A 25,023-nucleotide genomic window follows, 5' to 3' on the forward strand; every position below is an offset into this window, starting at 1 on the left:
CATCTTCTTCTGCTGGTGTTCCAGCACAATACAAGTAAAGTCACCCTGAACCCAGTTGTGCAGTCACAGAAGAGCACATTTGCTCTCCTAACTTCAGCAAATCTTTCCTAAAATTGATTTATCTTAAGAACATGCAGAGGAAAGAAAATTAACCTTGGACACTAATAAAAACCAGAAGCAAAACTTCTATGAATGCTGTAATTTAGTTTCCATGTGTCTGTATGACTAAAATTCTGATATTGGCTTACTGTTTTAGGCTTATTATGCTGTGGTGACAAACCACACTCTTAAATTTAGTGCCATTAAAATAAGAATATAATTTTTAGTTACAAAAGTAGCTCATAATCAAATTGATAATTTGAAATGAATATGTAACTGAAGATGAAGGTTATATGGAGGGATGATAAATGATGAATTATTTATTTTCCATCACACCATTTTATTCCCTCTTATTCAGTATGGAGTCTCTCTGTGTCGCTCTCTTGCTCTCTCACTTTCTCCTGCTCTTTCTCGCTCCATTGTATGTCTCACAGTGGGGCGCCCTTGCCTTTTGACTGGGAGGTGAATGGAAAGGAGTTAGAAAAACCAACTGAAGACTCAAGCACTAAAAGGAAGCATTGGTAGGTCTATAGTGGGGTGCACTACAAAGACCTGGCAGAGTGTCCAATAAAAAGAGAACACAACACAAGCAGCTTGTTCTGTTGAAGACTCCACACTCTGAGGACAATGCACATTAGTCTGGGTCCATGGTGTGTGAGTGTGTGTGTTTGTGTGTGTGCACGCAAGCATGAGGAGAAAAAGGCCAGCAAACATAAAATGACTGACTGGATAAATCCAAAAAAAATTGAGGCCTTGGCCATTTGTGGTATTCAGACAGAGCAGCATGTGCTAAAAAGCTGTACATATTAAAAGTAGTAGACATGCAACCACAGTGTCGTCAAGATGGGACGACACTAATTCACTTCCTTTGCCAAATCAGGTTATTTGGGTGACTGAATTCCAGAAAAAAAAATCAGAAAGAACAAGTATTTTGTCTGAAAATTTGGCAAAACCAGTGACATTTGACCTGGCCTAGCTCAAACTCAGGAGGTTACACAGGGTCAGACCAGAGGGCATAAAGTTCTATGAGCCCTCATGCATACACACAAAAATTTCCCATTTCCCAAAAGTCACCCTTTCATCAACAACAGAGAGTGTGTGTGTGTGTGTGTGTGTGTGTGTGTGTGTGTGTGTGTGTGTGTGTGTGTGTGTGTGTATGTGTGTGTGTGTGTGTGTGTCAGAGGGAGACAGGGAGGGAGGGTAGCCCAATAAATATATTATGCATCAGCCAGGTGTGCAGAGGGGCACTGCTAATTGCCCCCACCACTAATGTTTAATGTACAGAATAGGAAGTAGAAGGAAGGGGGAGGGATTATTAGTGGGTGGGGGTGGGGAGGCAAAGTAGCAGAGAAAAGGGAGTGACGGGATGAAATGCATGAGGCTGCAGGAGAGGGAAGGAGGGAAGGTGGGGGACACAATAATGAAGGAGGCAAGAAACAACTGTATTTATGTCCAGAATAAATAAGCTTATTAGTCCTGTTCCCATACTAGCTCCACATCATTATCACAGATATGAATGCCTACTGGCCATATCCATATCATAATCGTGTCAGTGAAATCCCTGCATCTCCAAAGAGTTAACAACAAGCTCCAAAAGTTACCAGGTGCAACTTAAAACACTTTAACATATAAATACACTTCGAAAAGCAAAGATTTGCTTACTTTGTTGCAAATTAAATTTTGGACCTTTGCTCATCCAGGTCAGCAAGTTTACAACATCACTCTGTGCTATGGTAACTTGTACATCTGGTATCATATTTTATATGATAGACTAAATAAATGGTTAAAAAAATATTAATAGCAAGATGAATCTTAAGTTGCTACACCAGTTACATATTCAGTAGAACAACAGACACCACAGGATATAAGACTGGAAAAAAACATAAAATCAAACAACTATTCAGACATTACAGGCAAACAGTCCGTATTGAACAAAGAAAAAATAATCTCTTAGTGAGAGATGCTAACACACACACACACACACACACACACACACACACACACAGACAGGCAGACTTATAGGAAACTTAGAAGGGCCCATGTCCTTTGAGACGATCTTGTGGTGGGGGGATACAGGCTTGGCAAACTAGGTCTGGACTGACTAAGTGTGTGTACATGTGTATAGTCACACCAGCATCATCTTTCTCTTCTTAAAAGCTGAGGCCATGGGCATGCACAGAGCTCAGCTACACTGTGTGTGTGTGTGTGTGTGTGTGTGTGTGTGTGTGTGTGTGTGTGTGTGTGTGTGTGTGTTTGTCTCCAGAGGGGTGTGTGTGTGTGTGTGTTAAGGTCCAGTGAGTTTGCAGCTGATAAACGAGGCTAGCTAAGCTGCTACAATGGCACAGTCCTGGCCCATGACGCCTTGTTCTTACACACTCTCACACACACATGTACATGCACAACCGCACCAGGCTGCCCACTGATAAGGAGTTGTCGCTGGCATACACACACCTCACTGTGGGACTTCACCCTTTCTGGACACACAGATGAGTTCACACACACACACACACACACACAAACACACACACCATACAATACAAACCTAACCAAGCCTACTGGATGATATGACCTTCTCCCATCCATTTTTTCAGCCAAAACCAAAATTTCAGTGCTCAACCTGATGAAGGTATGTTCAAACCATTAACCAATAGAACACTTATCCTTAATAACACAACTCTACTTTCACACAGAATTCTCAGGATCAAATCAAATTGTCATAAGAATGTTTATAAAAACAACAGTGCAGTGGGATATCCAACGTGAGAAAGAACACAAGACATACAGTTCGCTGAGTAAGCAAAAAAATAGAGATATATTTTTTTGTTGACAGCCAGAAAGGAGTTGATTCAACACTATGATACCGTAGCTGCAGATAGTGGTGATGTTTTTTTGTTTTTGTTTTTTTGATTGACATCATTATTTGGTCTGCCTCATTTACATATTATGGAGGAGTGAAAATATTCCAAATACCTTGATATAAGTTGAAAAAAGATTGTCTGTAGTAGAAGACTGTTGTATAGTATTCTATTACAACATACACCTGTTTCTATTTTCTGGTCACATTGTGAAAATCAGAAAATTTCCTTTAGGTGGTCAGGCAAAGAATATATGGTCTGGTGAAATACCTGAGGTTCTTGTCTGAGACATCCAGCCAAAGACAAGAGAATAAGTTTGACTGCTCTTTACTCTTCAGGAGACTTGTATCACAGAAACATTTGAGCTGTGTTTCCACCCAAAGTTCCCAAAACTTTTAGTCCAAGGATCTGAAAGGTTCCTTCAGCCCACTGTTGTCTGCACTTCTATTGCAGAATACATACCCTCATAGATTACACAAATTAGTCTGATGACAAATGCAAAAGCAATGGCTGTTTTTACACATAATTTTTGCGCTGACACCTCATCATTGCAGGTCACCATTTCTGAGTTCCACTGGACTTCGCATAAACACTCAATTAGATGTGTCTTTGTCATCATCTGTACATCTATTGTATGCTTTCTTCTGTCATGCTATGTTGATGTGTCAAAGCACAATGAATTAAAAAACAGCTGGTTTGCAGCTGTAGGTTTTTAAATATGGTGGCTGAAATAAAATGCTGCAAACACTCGATCAGTCAGAAATGTTCAACACTGCAAAAGTGTTGCACTGCGAAAGTACTACCCCCATGTAAGGACTTTAAGAGGGTTAAATAATGTCCTCATACATACATGTAGTCCTTGGTTCCTGTGGTGGAAACGCAGTCCCTCCCAAGGCTCCTAGTCCACAGGAAAAGTTCCTGCGGTGGAAACGTGGCTTTTGACTTGTCATAGTAAAAATGTACAGTTGTAATATTAATGACCGATCCATTTTATTCAAGCGTCCCATGACACTGTGACAGCAAAAAAGCATGCAGAATACCAGGACCCTGAACCCAAAGCAGCTAAATGGAATTCAGCCATAATTAATTTTACTATGTACACATGCTTGTCCTACAGTGACATGTCAAATGTCTTCCATGAAAATGGCCTGTTCTATTTAGTACTGTTTTACTCTTAGCCTTTGATTTTGTGGTAATTTGGTTCTAATTGAGTGGAGATCAACATGAGCCCAATTACATTCAATGCATGGTACTGCTGGGCTCCACCAATCACCAATTACATTAGCTTGTTTTGTTCCATTAAGAAAAACGAGAAACAACTACCAAAAACTCAAATACACCCCCTGCTGAGGAGTCAATGGAATTTCTAACAAAGCTCTCAGAAAGCCATTTAACGGTTCAGCAAGCTTTAATGCAAAGCCAATACAAGCTTTTATACAGGAGTTACTCAATGTGGCTGTACGCACACTGATTGCACAATGTGCTCACACTATTTGTAGCTGCACAAACAAAAGCAAGATAAGCTGTCAAATTTTTACTACCAAGAGCAAAAAGGCACTTACGATGCCTCCTAACACTTACACACTCAGATACACCAGCAAAAAATATATTGTTATCTTCAAGTAATCCAAACCACATGTGTAGGGTCTCTGAGTTTTATAAGAGCCAGTCGCCCTATGAAAGTGCCTGTGCTCTGCCAAAGGGTGACATTAAACTACGCTAATGGTAAAGCCAGATGGGGAGCAAGGCAGTGAGAGAAAGAAGAAATAGACAGGAGAATGAGAAAGGGGAAGAGAAATGAGAGATTAACTGTACTGTACAAAACACAGAACCAGTCTCTTACCGATGCTGCTGTCAGATGTCAGGATGATACTAGCTTCCAAAGTGCTTATATGAAAAAAATTAACACATGCACTCGGCTGTCAGTGTCCTTGTATACATGACCTTCTGTTTGCATTGGTCAGTTTTATTTTGCCTTTGTGGGAGTATCATAATTAGATTCAGCAACCACTAAATTGGCTTGTAACTTGATGACATTTCCCACCACAATTAAGTTTTACCCACATTTAGTGGGTTGGCGGTTGTTAATTTCAAGTCTTGAGCAGTTAATTGACAATAACTTTAACTCCAGGCAATGAATAATTACTATCCCAGAGTTTCTTATTACATTTAACTCGCATACTTACATGAATTATCGTGCAGCCCTAACCAGTGTTAAAAAGTAAATGGTGTAGACTACAGCTGAAATGATTACTCTGTTATCTATCGATCACCAGAAGCTGCAACTATTTTTGAGCAAAAATTACGAATATTTGCAGGCAATGTAAGGATTTGCTCATTTCTCTGATTTGACATTATGCCAGTCAACTGAAAAAAAAAGTTATTTATAATTCAAATAAAAATCTGTTTGCATAGAATAAAACCATAAACAAACTGATGGAAGGTGGTGAAACCAAAGAAATCGTGAGGTGATGTGGAGAGATAAGAGAGGGACAGAGAGCAAGAGAGCAAGAAGAAGACTGAGTGGAAATGATGCCATTAGCCCGGAAGAGCTCGGCTCAACACACGTCGGCAGCAAACCAAACCTCCCCCCTCTTTCTCCCTCTTGGTCAAAGGGCTCATTTGGCTCCACTGACTATAAACAACACTCTAAACAAACCAAATAAACGCTAAAAAGTAAGTGCCCCCCCCCCCCCCCCCCCCCCACCTCCCCAATCTTCCCTGCACTCCTCCATCTCCCTGTCATATGCGCTCAACTCCCATTTAATGTCCTGCAAATGAAGCGGATTTATTAATGTGTAATTAAGTAATAATCATCACTACATAATGCATGAGAGACTCAAGGGGCTAAGAGCTGAGAGAGAGAGAGAGGGAGAGATAGGATAGTGAGGCTGCCGGAGCAGACAGAGAAGGAGATTTTTGCTGCCTCGCCTCGCTAAAGACACACATTAAAAACGGATTAATCCACTGAAATAATATTTTGATAAGAGCAAAGCCGCACTTATTTCTTTTTCCTGCTCACCCCTCCTTTTCTCTCACTCCATCAGCTAGTTTCATGGCCCATCATCGCGCCATTAGTCCATGTTCAATTAACAGACAGCAATTAGTCAAGTCCTCCCACTACAAGCCTAACAAGGTCTAATCACTGTAAAGGCTAGACTGGTCAAGTAAATTTATCAGAGGAACTTAGGCTGTGGTGAAACACGGAGGACTAGTAATATGAAAACTAATACAGCTGTTTGATATTGCTGCTCAGATGGGACTTTTCTATGGCCTCACTGTTTGATTAGATTGGTATATCAAAGAACATAACTCCATAATAATACACTAAATTGATAATGTAATAAATTGATACCACCACAATCCAACAAGACACTGAAATATTTTCTTATTCTTGTTTTCTAAAAGTGGGTTGCATGTAGGGCTGTACAATTTGGTAAAAAAGTCATATTGCAATTAGTTTGACTGAAATTGTGATTTGCGATACGATTCATGAGAATGATCAGTTTTGCATTACAATTTTCATGTTCACTGAAAAAAAAATGTGATTATGTGATATTTATTGAGGTCTGTACCAAACAATCATGTTTTCTGTTATCTGGAGAATAAGATTTTTAGTCCAGGTCATCTATGCAGCCCTACAGTACGTCTTTATAATGCTGTTTTCTCAGTCATTTTTCCTTTTCCTTTTTCCTTTCCATTTTTCCATTTCCGTTTTATTGTGATTCTGATTGTGATTAATTGTGCATACAGCACCTGTACAGTATTGCATCTGCAGACTGCAGGATGTACAAAAATCAAGTAAATGAATAAACAATAACCAACCTTGCCCTATTAGGCATGCTCCCTAATAGAGTCAGGGGTTATGGCTTGTCAGTGGTATCTCAGTACTTTTAGACTATTTTGTGATACACAATATTTATCTCAATAATATTGTAGAAGTGACTGAGTGCCTTCACATATTTACACAATAAGATTTTTGATAAATAATCATGAGTAATGTGGATATAAAGACTAGGTGGGTAAAGATAATAACAACAGCAGGAACAGTCTGGTTAGTTCAGAAAATTACATAATTTTACTGTAATGCAGGCTTTAGAACAATGAGAAATAAGACAAAAAGTGAAAATGAAAATGACCAAAATTTCACCCATCTGTTGTTCATATTGTTTAAGTATGGTCGGTGGCTTATATGCAGCATTCAGCAAATAGGAAAAGTTGAAACCTGAAAAAAAAAAAAAAAAAAACAAAGGAAAGAAAGGAAAAAGAGCGCAACAGGTAGTGTATATTTTGGGCCCAATGCCAATACTAATCACTAAGGAGTGAAAAATCTGAAAAGACAGAAAGGGTCAAATAAAGTGATGCCTGTAAAACTAAAAATCTGCATTATCTTCTGTAACAAAAAAAGTTTTCATATTGGCACATATCACACAACATACACTGATATTGTTGTGATATAAATATGGGGCTGCTCAATACATCTCTGGCTCTAGTTTAAAGTCAGGCAAAAGCAGTAAAAGCCATCTGACACAACCAACATGATGGTTCTGGAGGTCAGACACAAGTGTATCACCCTGTACATGCTCTCACTGTTGAGGAAAACTGTGACTAAGTAAAGTGACAATAAAGGATCACTCCACTCCCATCAGTTAGAATTTCATTTCCAGAAAAAAAAACAATTCTTTCAAGAGGGAAAGGGCCACTCTGAGTCAGTGCAAATCTAAGCAGGAGATGGATGAGGTGGGACTTTATTATTGTTTTGGCATGCCTGGCTGGCCTGTAAGTCCGTAAGCCAGCCAGCCAGTCAGAGTTGGGTGAGCAGGTGAAAGACAGAAGAACATGAAAACACAGATAATCCCCCGGCGATGCTCACCTCGTCCTGGCCTCCATCGCTTCCTCCCCCCTGCCCACTCACCTGCTGTGAGCCACTGCGCTGCCCCAAAACACCCCTCCTCTCTCTCCCCTTTACCCTTCAACCCCCTCTTTCTCCTCCATCTCTATCTCTCCCTCCTCCATCCCTCTCTCCATCTTCCCCCAATGCCAGGTCTTGCCAAGCTGTCAGTGGGGCAAGGTGTGGAGGGGAGATAGCAACACGCATGTACACACACAGATGCATGAGTACACATACACAAAACACATGGCGCTTATGCAAGCTAGACTACAAGGGCTGTGGTACCTTTGCTGCACACACACACACACACACACACACACAGAGTGGTGGTCGTCCGCCTCAGCTTTGCTTCGCTCTGCTTCGCTTGGCTGCCTGACTAAAGCTAAGCTCTGGTTATCCAGGCTGCTGAGACCAGGCTTCCTTAGTGACACACACACTCACAGAGAGAGAGAGACACACACAAGGCGTGCATGTCCATGATGCATGCAAACACAAAAACAAGAATGTAGATCTTGCAAGCATAAGCCTGAACACACACACACACACACACACACACACACACACACACACACACACACACACACACACACTGACAGAGCAGCAGTGGACAGATTCACTGGTCCACAGCAGCTGATTTGTTCACTGACAAACTGCACCAAGCATCAACAACACTACAGCAGGGGGCAATAAGAACCACATCCAGCCACATCTTTCACATACTGATTAAATGGAAATCAACTAGATATTAATACAACACCACTCTTAACAAATGATGAAACAATAAGTTGGTACAGAAAAATAATCTAAGACTGTTTATCAAACAGCAGTTAATTTATCTACACAACAGATATACAGTATATTTTCATTCTTTAAGAAATGTGAGGCACTTAAGAGGGTGAAGATTTAAAAAGCCTTTATTAAGTCATAGCTATTTAATAGCAGTAAAATGTGCCATTTAGTAGCAGTTAAAAACAGGCATGTTTTAGCTGCTTGTAAATAGCCATGAGTTAATTAAGGTTTTTAAATCGCTACTCTCTTGAGTGCCTTAGATTTCTTCAACAATTCTAAACTTTGGATCCCCAAACTGAAGAGCACCAGAGGGATACATTTTTTTTATTTTCCACACCCAAGCAGCACTCTAGGCAGATTGTTTTGTGACAGATATGTTGCCATTTGTAGGCCTACATGTGTGCATCCATCAACATCTTAACAGTTGGGAATTTTGTGGATATTCTCATGCCAGCTCTTTATAATGTTAGTGCGGAGACAGATTGAAAACTGAGGTGGTAACAGATTGTGTTAAGATGATCTTAAATCCGACTCTAACCCAAGACCTTAAATAAGATACATCCCAGTCCTTTCTCCAAAATACTGAAAAATATTATTTTTTTTATAAAGTAAAATGTATTCAAAAACTAGTTTGAATACTCACTTACCATAATCTCCACTTTGTAAGTATTGTTATTGGCTACAAATAGCATTCACTGTTTTCACGCCAAGTCAAATTTTGCAAAGATGGGCTGTGTCTATGAACTGAACTTAATTAAATCTTCACAGCAGATTCCTGAAGAGGCTGTGGAATCTGTAGGATACTGCAACACTCACAATCACATCCTCTTCCCTAAAACACAGTGGACTGAACTGAAAAACAACTGTTTCCTAAACTTGTCAGTTTCCCTGCCCATATAGCCCACAGTAGTAGATATTACCACCACAAACATACCCCACAGCAAACACATTAACACACGCTTCCAGTACTTGGTGTGTGGTATGTAAGCAGCCTCTCCTACTATTGACAAAATGAATCCCACCCGACCTCAGATGAAACAGGCTTAACTTCAGAACCTGCAGGAGAGGCTGAAACCCTCCAATGAAAATCACGCTGCTAATCAAACTAAACACCCTGTTTGAATCACTGTCAGAAGTCAGCTTGCTTCCCAGACAGTCACAGAAAGGGAAAGCCTATATGGTAGAGGAAATGGGGGAGGGTTGTGGCAACCACATGGTCAGCCTGTCCCGTTGCCCATCTGGGTCCCATAAAGGAAACATGGAGGCCAAGGCCACCACATGCCCTCATGCATGATGCCCACTCACCCATGCACTGCAATGAATACTATTTTATGGTAATGGGGGAAACTGAGGCTTCTTTTAGTAAAAACACAATAATGCTGCCTTTTACAATAATGATTTTTATCCTATAAATTTGGACTTTTCTTTTGGACAATTTAGGAAAATTAATCTGTAAATGCCAGAGTTGCTTTTCACGTGTGCCGAACCTTATTGGACATATTTTTAAGTAGAAAGGAAGGTCTAAAAATGTGAGAAAAGTGAAAATGGTCACATAAATATTATAAAATCTAAGATTAAACACACACTTCCAGCGATGCTCTGCACCCTCCTTAAGATGCAGAGAATTTCAACATTTGGGTTTTGATCATTATTTTAGTGTGAAAAGAAGCATGAATGATGATAAAGACATACAGTGCGGGGGCTAAATGACTTGATTTGGGGTTAAACAGTCATATTTACTACAACAAAGCAGTGGTGGGATGCATGCAATACATCACAACATGGGAATAATCCAGATTACAGGGGCCCATTAAACAAGTGAATTACAGCAAGTTGATCCAAACGCACAACCCACGCTGTCAGTAAAACGACACACCAGTGGATCATCTTTCAAGTTGTGACAGTGTGGCAGCTAATTGAAAACAATTAGCCTGGTGGACCAGCGGACAGAGAAATTAAACTGCAGCTCTTTAAATCTTATTTCTGACTCTGCTGTAACCACTTGAAACAATTAGGAGACAGTAAAATTTAACTACACAATTTTTCTTGCATTTTAATCATTTTAACATTGGTGTGAGCAATTACAAACAATTAGTAGTCCAACAGTAAAAGTGAGCCAACACACTAATTGTTAAGGCAAGAGACATTAGTTTACTTGTGTTGTAAAACGATACACTGAGTGCCTGCAACCCTTTGGGGAAAGATAAAATTAAATTGGCTAACAGGCAGAAGAGTTGCATGAAATCTTGGTCATGGTTTTGGCCGCTTCTTTTTCCACTCATGAGTGAAGTGTCCGTTCTCATGAGGTTCAATATAAACACTTTCTTACCTTTAACGGAGCGCGGTTTGGCCTGTTTTCGTCTCGACATCTCTGGTCTCGGACTGCTTTTTTAAAAATATTTATTCTCTAATTGTTTTTGTTCCGTTCCGTGTTTTCAGCTAACCATGCAGGCGGACACAGTCGGCTTGTGTTTCCTCCTCCTTCTCCACTTCGCTGCTGCTTCTTCGCCTGTTGCAATGCGGCAGCTTCAGTCACTGAGTGAGAAGCGGCCGATAGTCCACCGACAACAAACCAAACACACCGGGAGTGAAGCGACACGCGGCTCCTCTGACGCCTTTCTCTTCCTCTGCAGTGGCTACGGCTTGCACAACCTGTAGAATAAACGGGAACAACTTCCCGTCGGTAGTCCCTTCCTCTTCGCCGCGGCGCCGACAGCCTCGCTTTCTTCTTTCTCCTCTTTTCCTCCGCACACGCTCGCCTTTCTCCGCTGCAGCCTGTGCGCTCGTGCCGCTCCGACTTCTTCCAGCACTAGCGGACCGGAGCGCGACCTGCCAGCCACGCGCGCGGCAAACACCTGAGCAGGTCCCGCGCGGTATGAAGGGAAAGTGACAGCGGCACCGTCCGAGTGCGAGACGGCGGTGCCACGGCGTTACGTGACGGTCCAGGTGATGAGGAGCGACCGAGAATGTTCTGGGAAATAGCTTTCAAAATGAAATGTGGCTTCTTCCCCCGTGCTCCTCGCGTCTTCGTCGGGGCTTATTTAGTTTATCGAAACTATTTCAGTCTGTTTTGTTTTTCTTTTCCCTCCAGGAAAGCGGCACTGACCCGAACCGAGCAGTCTCCCGTGTTCCGTCCCGCTATTCTACACTAGGCAGTGGTGATGGTGGTCTGGTGGCATGGACATTGCGCTCTTCCCCTGCATCTCCACCCCGAGGGGAATAGCCTACTGCTTTTACTACCCACGCTTTCTTTTTGTTAATATTTCTCAATGCCCTGCCGGCGGTATTAATAGCAGCCTAATATTTCTAGCAGTCTAACCCTTCGCTAGCCTCTGTCTCCCTGCTTTTTCTTTGTCCTGACTCTGGCTACCAGTCTCCCTCCTCCTCCTCTGCCTGCCTCTGCTGGCGGGGCTGCGGCGCAGACACACATAATAAAGCCAAGGCAGGCAGTGCTTGGCTGGAAATGTAGCCGCGTCCCAGCAGGGGGATGTGAGAGAAGGGTCCCGGCGGGGGAGCGCTCTGATCCCGCAGGGAGCAGCTCGGCACAGCCCGGGTTGGCTGAGGCAGAGAGGCAGGAGAGAGGCAGGCTGGGCTGACGGAGAGAGAGGGGAGGCAGAGGGGAGAGTGAGGCAACAGCGCCTAGCTGTGGTTGACCAGCGCACCTACAACAGGGACTGTGAGAATACAGAGATAGGAGAAAGAGGGAAAATATGGACTTGGATTAAAGTGGGATATGGAAGAGGCTCTAAAGTTAAAGATCCAATAAACAAGTTTGACAAACAAAATGAGAGTTGTTGATTATTTCACCTGTTAATGAGGTATGTAGTTTTAAACTGCGTAGCTGTGATGGACGGTGCTATCAACCAGCAAGTGTTACAACATTCCCACGGCAATAGCACGCTCATCTCTTGTGGGGCAGGCCACTGCCAGCTGTGACAGAAAGTGTCTTTTTTGACACTTAGATTTCATTAATTCTTTTTTTTTTTGTTTGTTTGTTTGTTTGATTTTTTGCCAAAAACAAATATACAGCACAATAACAAAAGTTGCCAGGCACTATATCATTCATAAGTTTCACTCCAGCAGGTGCATACTATGGAATATGTACAGAGGAGTCTAAATACATCACTACATGATTTGTATCTAACTCTACAAAATGGGTAGAGCATACTGAAGGAGTTTTAAGTTATTTTAAACTGTGAAGACGAGGGTGAGTCATCAGCCATATTCCTTATTCTGACAAGTATAATTTCTCAATCTCAGAAGTAAAGTTTTTCCATCTTATGAATCTCTTTCTCTTTGATGATTTCAATTCAGCTATCTTCTGTAGGTGGGGTGTTTTGTAACCATTTAGGAGTAAATAGCTTTTTTTGCTGCTGCAGTTAATATTTCCAGGAAGTACAGTATCAGTCATTTCCTGTTATTCGTTCTGGTAGATCACCCAAATAAAGTGACATGCCTGTCAACAGGATCTGCTGTCCAAGGATATGCTGCGTGATTTTACAATTGCTTTCCCGAAATATTTGTATCTTTTTGCAGCTCCAAAAAATTATGTGATGGTTTGCCCCGTCATTCCCACAATTTCTACAACAAATATGTTTTGTTGATATTAAATATGTTTTCATTTTAGAAGTAACAACGAAATGAACAATGTTCTTCCAGTCCAACTCATGGAGATACATAGAACAAGATGTAGAAAAGAAAGTCTCTCTTTGTAGTCAATTTTTTAAAAAACTTTTGTGGCTTCTTGCCTTTATTATATAGAGACAGCTGATGATATTTCAGGAAAGGGAGTAAAGTGAGGGGTGGTGTGACATGCAGCAAAGGGCTGTATGCTGGAATTGAACCAGGGCCACGTCAGAGGACTGATATCTTCAGTACACGGGACGCAAGCTCATCTGGTCGCCTCTTATACCTTTTTTAAATGCATAACAAAATCTGAATTTCCAGAACAATATAAATGGCAGTGGATAGAATACCACACTTCATGAGTGGACAGAGGAAAAGATTTAATTCATATTCAACTGCCACAGTGTACATACATTTTTTTTTTCATTTCCTGCAATTTTCTTTAGCCAGCTGGGTCATGGAAATTTACCTAAAATTTATAGAGATACCAAATTTCCCCCTACTAATTTTGCTGAGTTGCTTTTGTGGGTTGAGCAAGTTATTACACCTTTTAAAATATGAGCCCAAATTTGACTGTATAGACAGCAGCTGTGGTCAGCTTTAATCACAATAAAAGCTTTGACAGAAATTTATTTGGGGATCACTTGTAATTTATTGTTAAGAAAGTAGGGTTTCATGCATAACTAGTTATTCATCTTATCAGCAAACATGTAGCTAAGTGGGTGTTTATCAAAAATATTTAATGTACAGTATTAAGGGCCTCATTTAGAAACCTACGGAGGCCAAAAAGAATACATACTGTCATAGAGTAAAAATCTGTTCTGCATGTAAACTGATGTCAGAATATGTAAGCAACAATTTTAAGTGTTAGGTTTTAGTGTATGCTTGCCAATGAAATTCATCAAGTTGGAAATTTTAAGTGGGAAATTCCAACCTATGACGTTGTCTCGAATGCAGCAAATTTTAAGATAATTTCCGACTGTGTGCAATGTTCCATTCATAAAAGATACTGAACCTTGCTGACACATGTTTTAAGATGCCCTCAAACTGGCTTAAATTGACAGAATCTGCCTTAGAATCACCTTCTCCCCCATATATAATGTTAGCGCAACAGCCAGGCAATGAGTATTATTCAGTGGTCTAAATAGTGGATTGACAAACAAAGCCAAACACATAATTCTTATCACATTGTCCATAAAACAAATGTAAAGTTCACCACAGGCTCAGGCACATGTGCTTCCCAAATTGCAGTACCCCTACAGAAAAAATCAATCAAGTCTAGAGTTTGCTTAGAGATAAGATTGTTTCCACGTCAAAAAACATATGTGGTTTTCTACTAAGTCATACTTAAGTTGGTTTTATAGGTGAGTCCCTAGAAAGGGAAGCTGAATGGCATTTTATGTAAAGGCCAGTTGTTGTTTTTTGTTTTGTTTTGTTTTGTTTTGTTTTGTTTTTTGTGAAAGGCAAAGTCCTACTGCAATCCCAATGGAAACACAAACTCAAATTTGGTTTTGCATCCAGCATTTTAGTCCAGGAATTCATAAAAAGATTTAAGGAATGAATAGCAGTAATGAGCTTGCAGGAAACAAGGGCAAAAAAGATTTTTTGAAAAAAACATTTCTTCACAGGATTTGTGCACAGTTTTGGAATGTCAGACATTTTTCATCTTGAAATGCTCCCCATTTCTTGTGTGTTTATCATTTCACTCATTTGTGGTGGATTAATTTCCTCAGGACAGCGTCTCACGGGATTAGTTTAAGCCTATTCATTTAGGCTGAGCAGAACCTATCCGTGCGAAATGAACATTTTCCGCACTTTAGATCAAGACCACATGAAATGTCTGTTTCTATCCAGTCATGGGCATACGGGAACATAGACCTCTGTGCTGCAGTGATGTACCATCAAATGTTTAAAATAAATCTGATGGGCCATTTCCTTAAAAGAAAACACCTCGGTGTCCTCCATTGCCCTTTTCCGTGGTGTCTTATTAGACATGCCCCTCCAAGAAGAAACAGCTTTTCCCATTTTTTTCTAAAAACTGTTTTCACATCGGAGGGCACTCTTTGTCACAGTGAAAATAAACCGTTTGACTTACTGTATAAACATAATTCAATTAGCCACACCAGTGTGTACATCCATGTGTGTGTCTGTGTTTGTGTCTCCTCTTCAAAGCTCCTTTATTTCCAGTAAAGAAAAGAGGGACACGTCTGTGGACAATATAAAGCAGACAAAGAGGGAAAAAATGAAAATCACTGGGTGCTTTGTTCTTCACACTCTGCTCCAACTGAGCGCTCTCTGACCGCAGCTGAGCTTTTCCATGTTCTCTGTCTCTCTGACTTTGCCTCTCCTCTCTCTCCCTCTCTGGTTGTCATGGATAACTGGGTAACGTGGAGCTCCCTGCGCTGACCAGCAGGACCACTGCCCTCCGCTGATTGAGCCTCCCTGCCCCCCACCCCTACCCCATCCTCCCATGGAGAGACAGAGCAGCCTTTAAGATTGACCCCCCGCTGGCTCGAGGAAGGTGGGGAGCTCTTGTCTCTGCGCCCTCCCCTTGTCCCACCCCCCCAACTCCCTCCCCTTCTGTCTCCCTCTGCCTCACCCTCCAACCTTCACCTCTCCCTCCCTATGAAATGAGTGCACGCCAGGAGACCCGTGTGTGCATTTCTGTGTGTGTGTGTGCACGTGCATAGCTCCCCCAGTGTGACTGCCGCTGGCATGGAGGGGCAAAAGCCCTCACTCAGCGGTTGGTCCCCCCTCCAGCCCTGTCCCCCCTCCTCGTCTCTGCCGGTAAATACAAAGAGTGGGAAAAAAGCCCACATTACAAGCTCCTTAAGGGTCAAGGACAGGCCCCAGTCTGAATAGCTTCTAAGAGTCGTATTGTTGAATCACATAGCTAGCGATTACACCCTCTGTCATCTCCGTGCGGATTTGGCTTTTTTATACACACAACAAGAGAACATCAAGTATCAGCTACTGAATAAGTCGGCCAACAGACATGCAGTGGGAATTGATACAGACAGGACATCAATGGAATAAACCCGGGGCAGATGTAGAATTACAGCCCCAAAAATGGGGATTTGGCTTAAAGATTTCATACCTTAACAGCAGTCTGTTTTACAATGATGTGGAATGTAAGAGCACCGAGATTATGACACAGAAAATAAGGTGCCAGACGTTTGTGTATTTTCATAGATACATTCTGTAAATGTGGCTGTGAGGAGACAGTCTCATTACAGAAACTGTATTTGATCCACCCATGTACGTCAACACGTCTGTTAAAGTTACAAAGTTTTAAAACTTTTACCAAATACAGAAACCTCGAATAATATACATTTTAGAGCACTATTTATTGGCAAGTATATTACTGACATAAAGTAAAGTAAATGTACATACTCAGTTTACACAGAAAGTGGTTAATAAACAATGTAAATGAATGGTGACCAGTTTTCAAACTGAAAAAACAACAACAGAAAAAAAAATAAATAAAATGCTTTCATACTGTTCATCTTGTATAATTCAAGCCTCCTGAAGCTTTGACATGTTCACTTGCACATCACACACCTAGTTCAGCCAATGTGCATGAGCACATGAACATGGGTCCACGCTAAGGATCTACAGTGAAGATTTAGGCTGAAAACATGGTGTAAATAATGTCTTTCAAGTCAGGTTGCCATGTTGAGACTGGGATTACACCAGACAAGCAGTGGAGGTATTATATGTGTTTTCTCTTTTGTGGACTAAAAAAGCTAAACCCAATCAGTATGACAGTGAGTAGATAATGACTGAATTTTCACATTGGTGTGGAGTATCCTTTTAAGCTCATTTTCTATGGATGTTTTGATACTTTTCTTCTGTTGTGAAAATATTTCATCGTTTGAATCAGTTGTAGCCAACATAAATTCAAACTGAGCATGGTGGTTGTTTTTTCTGTTAACAAAACTGCAAATTTTTTTACAACTTCCTTTCTAAAGGGGATTTCTACGACTAATGTGCCAAAATATCAATTTTGGGTGGATTATCATGTTAAGTGGAATTTGATCTCTCAGTTCATTTTTGATTTCCAGTAGGCACAGACCAAATGCATCTGGATGCAACTGGATAGACCTACAACCAATCAGAGCACTGAAACCTTAGTTCATAGCGCTGAACAACACATGCAAGCTTGCACAGTGCTTGGTCTGTTTTCAAGTAGAAAAAAATGTCAGGCTGCTCAGCAGCTTTCTCAATTTACAACTAAATAGTACACCAAAATGTGTTAGAAAAAAATATTTAAGGAAAGAAATAGACATAGGCATTGAGTAATAGAATATTGATTCATATTTTTCTACCTAGTTCGACGGTTTGATTGAGTTCACTGACATTATTTTTCAAATCTACCCTGGTGAGTCTCCTCTGTCAGTTACCACATCAGCGGTTGTGATTGGCCAGACCAGATCCAGGACAGCAGGAAATTTCTCTCAATGTGAAGGTGGTCAGAGGTATCTGCCAGAGCAAATGAAACATGAGTTTTCAAATTTGTCTGATTCCCCAGCTGCATTTTAAGAGAATTATAAAGAACATTTGTAATAGAAGAAGAGGTTATTATTATGATTACGATATCTTCCCATCTGTATTATGTGAACGTCAAAGAGTTATTATAGATCTTTTTATGTAGGCCTGAAGTATGACTGAGCTAAGTTGTAGGTTTGCTGATGGATGGCAGCATCTATGTAACCGGGTTTGGAGAAGTGCTGCAATGACTTAAGGGGACAGTTCAACCCAAAATCAAAAACATTTACCTGGCGAGTGTAGTTCAATAGAAAGACATTAGATCCCAATTCACATTGCTGTTAAATTTTTCAAATATATTTCTGGGTGCTTTCAGTACCACAAGCCTGGTTCCATTGTATTCAAGAGACAGCAGACATATCTACGGGCGACATCTCCAAAAGTAGGTAAATCACACCAGTGATGAGAGGACTCATTCTTTTAAAGGGATAGTTCACTCAAAAATAAAAAAATGTAAGTGAATGGTGACCAGTTTTTGAATGTAAAAAACAACTGGAAGAAAGGCATAAAAAGGCTCCAAAAAGGCATAATCCAAGTCTCCTAAAATGCTGTTTGTACACTGTCACAACACACACACACACACACACACACACACACACACACACACACACACACACACACACACACACACACACACACACAGTTCAGACAGTGTGCATATGCACATGAACATGGCTGCAACACTGTTTTCCTGTGAAACTCCAGCAGTGTTTTTTGGACTAAAAAACTGAACCCAATCTTCAATCACCATGAGGGTGAGTAGATAATGACTGAATTTTCTTTTTTGGGTGCACTATCCCTTTATGTAACCCAGTTCATTTTTGTTCAGCCACCACTAGCAAACCAATGAACAACTCATATTTTCTGAACATATTTAGGGGCTTTTATGCGTTTAATTTATCACAGTTGAAGATGTGACAGGAAAATGGGAGAGAGAGTGAGAGAATGACATGCAGCGAAGGGCCATAGGCAAGAATCAAACCCACGACTCACAGCCTCAGTTGGTGAACACAGCTACCCAGCCACCATGAACAACTGTTTTGCTTCTGTAATTTTTAATAGCACCCGTCCCTGCTCAGAGTTCCAACAACACAAAGCCAGGTTCACTCAGTCTTCAGCTCTGTGTGCTTTGTGCTACTGGGTCAGCTCACTGAAAGAGTCTGTTACTGAGAAGCAGCTCTGACTCATTCTTCAGCTAAGTGGGTGTGTTAACTTTAGTCCCAGAGAGAATCTCTGAATCTGAAGTTTACCCAGATCTTATGCACAACTGTACATGCACCACATAGAAGATTCACTTCTGCCTGTCAATTAAGTGAACTCATTCCTGTTTAAGTGTGGAGCTAATCACAAATCTAACATCACTATGGGGTAACATGCAAAAAAAGATTCTTCTTTATGAAATGTATGAGAACCAAATGTAAAGATATACTGCAAAATTCACAGTGGGCAAAGGTAAATGCATATTTATAGGTTTGATGATCACATCGTCTTCATCACCCTTCTCTTCCCTCCCCTCTCTCCCATCATCTTCTATCTTGTGATGTCCAATGAAGTGGAAATGTGATAAATAAGTGAGAAACTGAGGTTACATCTATATCTTATCTCGCACTGTCACTGCTCAGAGGGAAGGAAACCTGTTGTAAAGGCAGCAGCGGCCAGGTATGTCATGTGACCAAAGATGGGATTAAAAATATTGTCTCTAAAGAGAAGCTGAAAGGAGGAGGGAGAGCAAAGAGCCTCATCACAATGAATCCTAATGTACACACAAGGACACTTACACTACCATCTGCTTCTAAGAACCCTCACTTCCTCACATTATGGCTTATTCTTGGACAGAGTACACTCAAGAGAGGAAATTCCTTTTTGCTGAAATGATTGCTGAATTCAGATTAAAGGATGAAAAAATGTAATCTATCTAATACCAAACATTTCTCAAATCTAATATTTAACTATGTGTTTTTTGACTGTCCAGCATGTTGGACCCAGTTAATGAACCTTTGTGTTACTGATTAGAGCCACAATGTGAGAGCCATAAAAATTTCTTACTTTGCCACCACCTGATGGTAGTAAAAAAATGACACTGTGTCACGTAACAGGACATGCTGATGTGAAGGTATTTGCGCTGGTTGGTTCTTAAAGGACTGTGTGTCGGTTTTAATCACAGCTGGTGGTGAGCTTGCAGATTGAAAACACCTCGTCTCACTCGCCTTTTCTCGCGTGTAGGAGAAACTGCAGTGGCCGCAAAACTAGCACTGAATGCAAAAAGCCGTATCTAGAGCCAGTGTCTGGTTTGTATGATCTGAGCTACTATAGAAACCATACTTATTAGTATTATATACCTTTTCTGCTATATTCTAGCAATAACCCCCCTAACCTTTACTCACTGGACCTTTAAAGCAACATTACGTGAGAACTGGTGCATTTGCTATGTAGCGCCCCTACTGTTTCTTAGTGCAGTTCACTTAAACACCACCGTCATAACAGCTGTACACATGCATTTATTATGATTACATTTCTTATTATCAAAAACTAGCAAGTCAAAAACTTTGCTAACACAACCAAACATCAAGCAAGTTTAACAGCACAAGACATATAGTAGTCCAGTTAATATTACTCACTAGATCAACAGCTCAGGGTCTGTCTGTCAGCTTTTTATTTCATGATGCTCTCACCAATGGTGAAAAGCTGAGATCTGTTCTTGTCTCTTGCCTCTCGCTTGGTCACTCTCTCTTTTTCGCCTCTTGGCTTCCTGCATCAGCATCCTCTTCAGTTTCTTCACCTCTTTCATTATGTCCGCAGAGGATGCTGAGCCCATTTCCGAATCCATGGCCTGCTCACCCCTCTTCAGTGCCCATTCTGGTGTTGTTCCCCGTCAGCATTCCCCTCTGGGTCTGCAGACATGAGAACCTCCTCCTCTTCCCGGTGGTGCAAAGTTCCTGTGCTAGGGGTGTAAACACCAACACTCCACCAGTGATCCAAGCTCCCAGCTCGGTCCGGGTAAAATCAGATAGCTGCTAGGCTAACTCAGCTAACTAGCTGACAGCAGCTACATTAGCAGAAGTTTACTTCCTTGCCCATCAAGAAACTCTGAGAGTTGAGGCTGAGCAGCTGGGAAAACCAGAAAACATTTGCTCCATAAAATACCCAGTTTCATCAAAATCAATAACATAGCTGTCAAAGATGTTACCTTTCAACCCATGTTACATGGTGCAAGAACAAGCATATGGGGAGCAGAGAATGAAAGAGGCACCATTCAATGAAGTCAATGAACCATCAAAATAATTTTAAACCAAACTTTAAGTGTTCTGTGATCTTAGGGTAAAATAGTTACATAATGTTGCTTTGTGTGACTCATTAGTCAGGGTCATGGCACAGTAAGATGTGGAGCTGAGGGACAGTCAAACGGCATCTGACACCCCCTCCTCACACACCTTACCCACAGCGGAATTAAGAAGGCTGCGTCAATTTACTTTCTGAAACCGACAATTTAATAAGCTAGCCCACTTCACACATTGATTGGTCAAGTGTGCAGATCACTCAGGTGACAAGTAGGCAAGAAACTATTTCCATCCATTTTATGTGTACATGTCAGTAGTACACTTTTGTCCTCTGTGATTTTTTTAACTTTCTATTTCCACCCAGATTTACCAACACAAGCTTGGAGGTTGTCCTTAGTCTCTGCTGAGCCAAATGTTTAGAGACTGATATGTGAGTACAGTTTAAACAAAACTTGTTCATTTCAAGCATACCCCAAACTTTAACCTACCATGTGTTGAGCCCTCATCGCTGACAGGTGAAAAAAATAATAATCTGGCAACACCATCTGTCACAGAGGTAGTACACACTTTCTGCAGCCACCCACAGGCCAGCATTAGAGCTAGCAGTGATGAGAAAAGCTGGGCAGGAACCTAAAAAATATTGTAGCTCACACACACACACACACACACACAGACACACAGACACACACACTTCTTCTGTCTGTTCTCTTTCACTCTGCTTCTCTGTGCTGCACACATTGGCTGTTGTCTATCGCAGGCATGATCCTGCTTGACTGTTGTGATTAACGATGGATGAGTACATTGCGCTGTGTGTTGCTGATAAATAAAAAAATTGATCACAAAAAAGAAAAGCTGTGCAGTTGGAATCAGGATTTTCTAATCAGGAGTAAACAGGGAAAACACTTAATGATGGAAAGGTTATTAAAAAAAAAACACTGCACTTACTCTAAGTTATGGGCAACAATGAAATATTTCTCTTCACAATTAAATTGATTACATATTAATTTAATGACAAAATGTATTTTTTAAATGGGCTGCTGGCTCTCTGATAAATTACCTCCTAATATAAAGGTACTGTATGTAAAAATCCAGATTTTTGCTCCTGAGAAAAACATCTAAATCCTACTGGTTTGCATCAACATGTACAAAAACTTAAGACATCAGGCATCGGGGTTTTAAAACACAGAGTAATGCACACCCGTTAAACTAACTGTAATGTCAGTACAGTGAAATGCGACCAATGACAACACAGTGATGTGAGCATCCTTAGCAGGCCCATTACAAGCAAAGTCTGAATGCAAAGTCAGGGTCACACACTGCTCAGAGCTGTCTGCAGGGTCTCCGCATCAGTGTGAACTGCGGAATAACTGCATGTATTTAGTAAATTCTCCCTGCTTTTGTCTTACAATCACACACACACATTCTCCCTCACACCACTCTATCCGTCTCCCAGGTATCAAAGCCTGATCTTCCCGAGGTGAGGAGGTAGCGCAGTCTATTCTCCACGCCCTCACAAAGCGCTCCTCAGCATCGGCCCATTGTGCTGCCTGCTTGCTTGCCACTAGTGGGTAGAGTTCATGTTATATTTATGTAGCCTAAAGCGCACTCTCTCCCTATCTTCCTTTATCATTCTCTCCCTCCCTGCCTCCCCATCTCTCTCTCTCTCTCCCAGTCTTCTGCTGTGTTGAACTCTCGCCAGCTCCACTAGGTCTCCCCTCTGCAGACAACAATGTTCCATCTCGTTGCTTTTGCCCTAGATATCAGCTATTTTTATATGGAATAATTAGACACATAACTGATTTAAATACTGCAAAGCCTTATTCTTTTGTCTCCACTTAATGTGGGCTGGGTGCACAATGCCAAAGGTGTAAAGTGCACGTGCGTATGCATGTGTGCATTTACATAGTTGTGTGTGTTCTAATTGCTATGTTTTATGCAGGTAGAGTTCAGTAGTGGTAAAAGGTTGGTTGATCTGCTGCATTATTCTAAACATATGTGAATTTAAATTTGCTGGATTTGTGGATGCATATGGTGTGTAAGTCTGTGTGTGTGCTTACAGGGTGGCGATGGCACATAATACATGTCGGGGTGGTGGTGGTTTGACTTAAGCTATTTTTGGGGACACAATTCAGACTGCAGACCAGTTAATTGGTTAATTAGTCTAGCTGGTCCACTTGAAAGCTATAAACCCAGCTGGAAAAACAGTTAGGTTAAGGTTAAGGTTAAGGTTAAGTGAGGGATGGATGACGGACGGACGGACGGACGGACGGACAGATCGATAAATAGACAGACAGACAGGCAGACAGAGAGATAGATAGAATTAAAATGTCATAGCAGCAAAGTACATGCAATAAATACAATAACAAAATACACAAAATAGACTTGAATAATACACAGGATACACAATGTATACACAGCAACAGTGTAAATAAATTAAGAAAAGCTGCAGGTAGGCACAAGGCACTGAAGATCAATGGACCATGGACACAATAAGTCTCCAGGAAATGAAAGCATGTCTGTGTAATGTCCTCAAAAGTGACATAAGTAAACCTGTGTGTGTGTGTGTGTGTGTGTGTGTGTGTGTGTGTGTGTGTGTGTGTGTGTGTGTGTGTGTGTGTGTGTGTGTGTGTGTAGGCTGTATTCATTATCTGATCTGAAGGTGAGAACAAGGGAGAACATTTAGCCTGCGGTTACCTCTTAATAAATATTCAGTGTGGAGACGCAGGAAAAAGATCAACATTATTTCTAATATTTGTTTTGAGCATTTGTTAAATCTGTGATTCTATACCCAGCCTCACTTGCCAACCGCAAGGTCTTTGCGGAGGTATTAGTGTGTGTGTGTGTGTGTGTGTGTGTGTGTGTGTGTGTGTGTGTGTGTGTGTGTGTGTGTGTGTGTGTGTGTGTGTGTGTGTGTGTGTGTGTGTGTCTGTGAGTGTGTATGTGCCACAGGATCCCAGCTGTCTGAAACCTCCAAAGGAAAGAAAACATGGTTGTAATGATGATGATGATGATGCTTGTGGTGATTATTATTTTGCAGATGAGGACATTGATTCTTTGTGGTTATTCTTGGTGTCATTATGATGATGACACCGTTTGTGATGACTGTGGTGATGATGATGAATGTCATGTAGATGAAGGATGTTGGCAATTTAAGAAATACTTCAGTTGTGATATTATGCTGAAATGGTAGATGGCCCCTTTGGAAAGGTGGACAAATATAGGTTCAAAGTTTCAAGTAAATAAATAAAAATGAGATTAATTCCTAATTTTGTTCTCAAATTTACCTTCACTTGACTTGCTATGTCCAATTAGAGTGTATGTGCCTGTACATGGTGCATTTACATGCTGTGATTGTTTTCCTGTTTTTTATTCAACATAAGTAGATGACAGTGAGTTCAGCTGTCACGCCAGAGTTACTCACTTCTCAGCTTTTGCAGTTTTGTTGCCAGAAGGATTTTGCTCTTTTACAGGGAAAAAACACAAATTTGTGATTGTGTCTGAGGCACACAAGCAGAATCCTGTGTTTTAAAAGCAGTAGATCCAACATTTTGGTGAATACATTTAATCACTTTCCTGAGAGAATTAGATGATAATATGGTTACTACAGGCAGCAGCTAGTTAGCTTAGCTTGGGAAACAGCTAGCCTTGCTCTGTCTAAAGCTCACTAATTTATTTGTTTCTGTGAGGTTGGAAACCCAGCCCATTCATACTGATGCACAAGGATAGCAGCTGTATGAGACGCTGCCAGAAAACCTTTGACACACATGGATAATGTTGTGAAACTCAGTCACAGTATGTTTAAGCAGCAAAACTACTTGGTTAGCTTTAGGAAAAGATCATGGGTTAAAATAAGTACATTACATGTCATAAGACAAAAGTCACATGACGAAAGTCAGTCCGCAACATACAGAACGTTATGTAAAAATATTAAAACTTT

At 41.0% G+C, this 25,023-nt stretch overlaps 1 protein-coding gene across 4 annotated transcripts in view; it reads right to left on the reverse strand.

Annotated features, from left to right (window-relative positions):
- The window catches only part of znf423 (zinc finger protein 423), a 192,964-nt gene extending 180,764 nt beyond the window's left edge, over nucleotides 1–12,200 (reverse strand). For 2 of the 4 annotated variants that reach the window (XM_084733841.1, XM_084733840.1), the window contains exon 1: nucleotides 10,964–12,199. In XM_084733841.1, coding sequence (XP_084589967.1) covers nucleotides 10,964–11,003 — 40 coding nt within the window. In that variant the 5' untranslated portion in view covers nucleotides 11,004–12,199. Of the gene's footprint in view, nucleotides 1–10,963 lie in introns of all 4 variants that reach the window. The other 2 variants (XM_084733843.1, XM_084733842.1) reach the window with 2 other exon arrangements.
- Between the last annotated feature and the right edge of the window lie 12,823 nt (nucleotides 12,201–25,023).

Source organism: Lutjanus erythropterus, chromosome 13 (assembly GCF_056507025.1).
Source record: "Lutjanus erythropterus isolate fLutEry1 chromosome 13, fLutEry1.hap2, whole genome shotgun sequence".
Lineage (NCBI taxonomy): Eukaryota > Metazoa > Chordata > Actinopteri > Lutjaniformes > Lutjanidae > Lutjanus > Lutjanus erythropterus.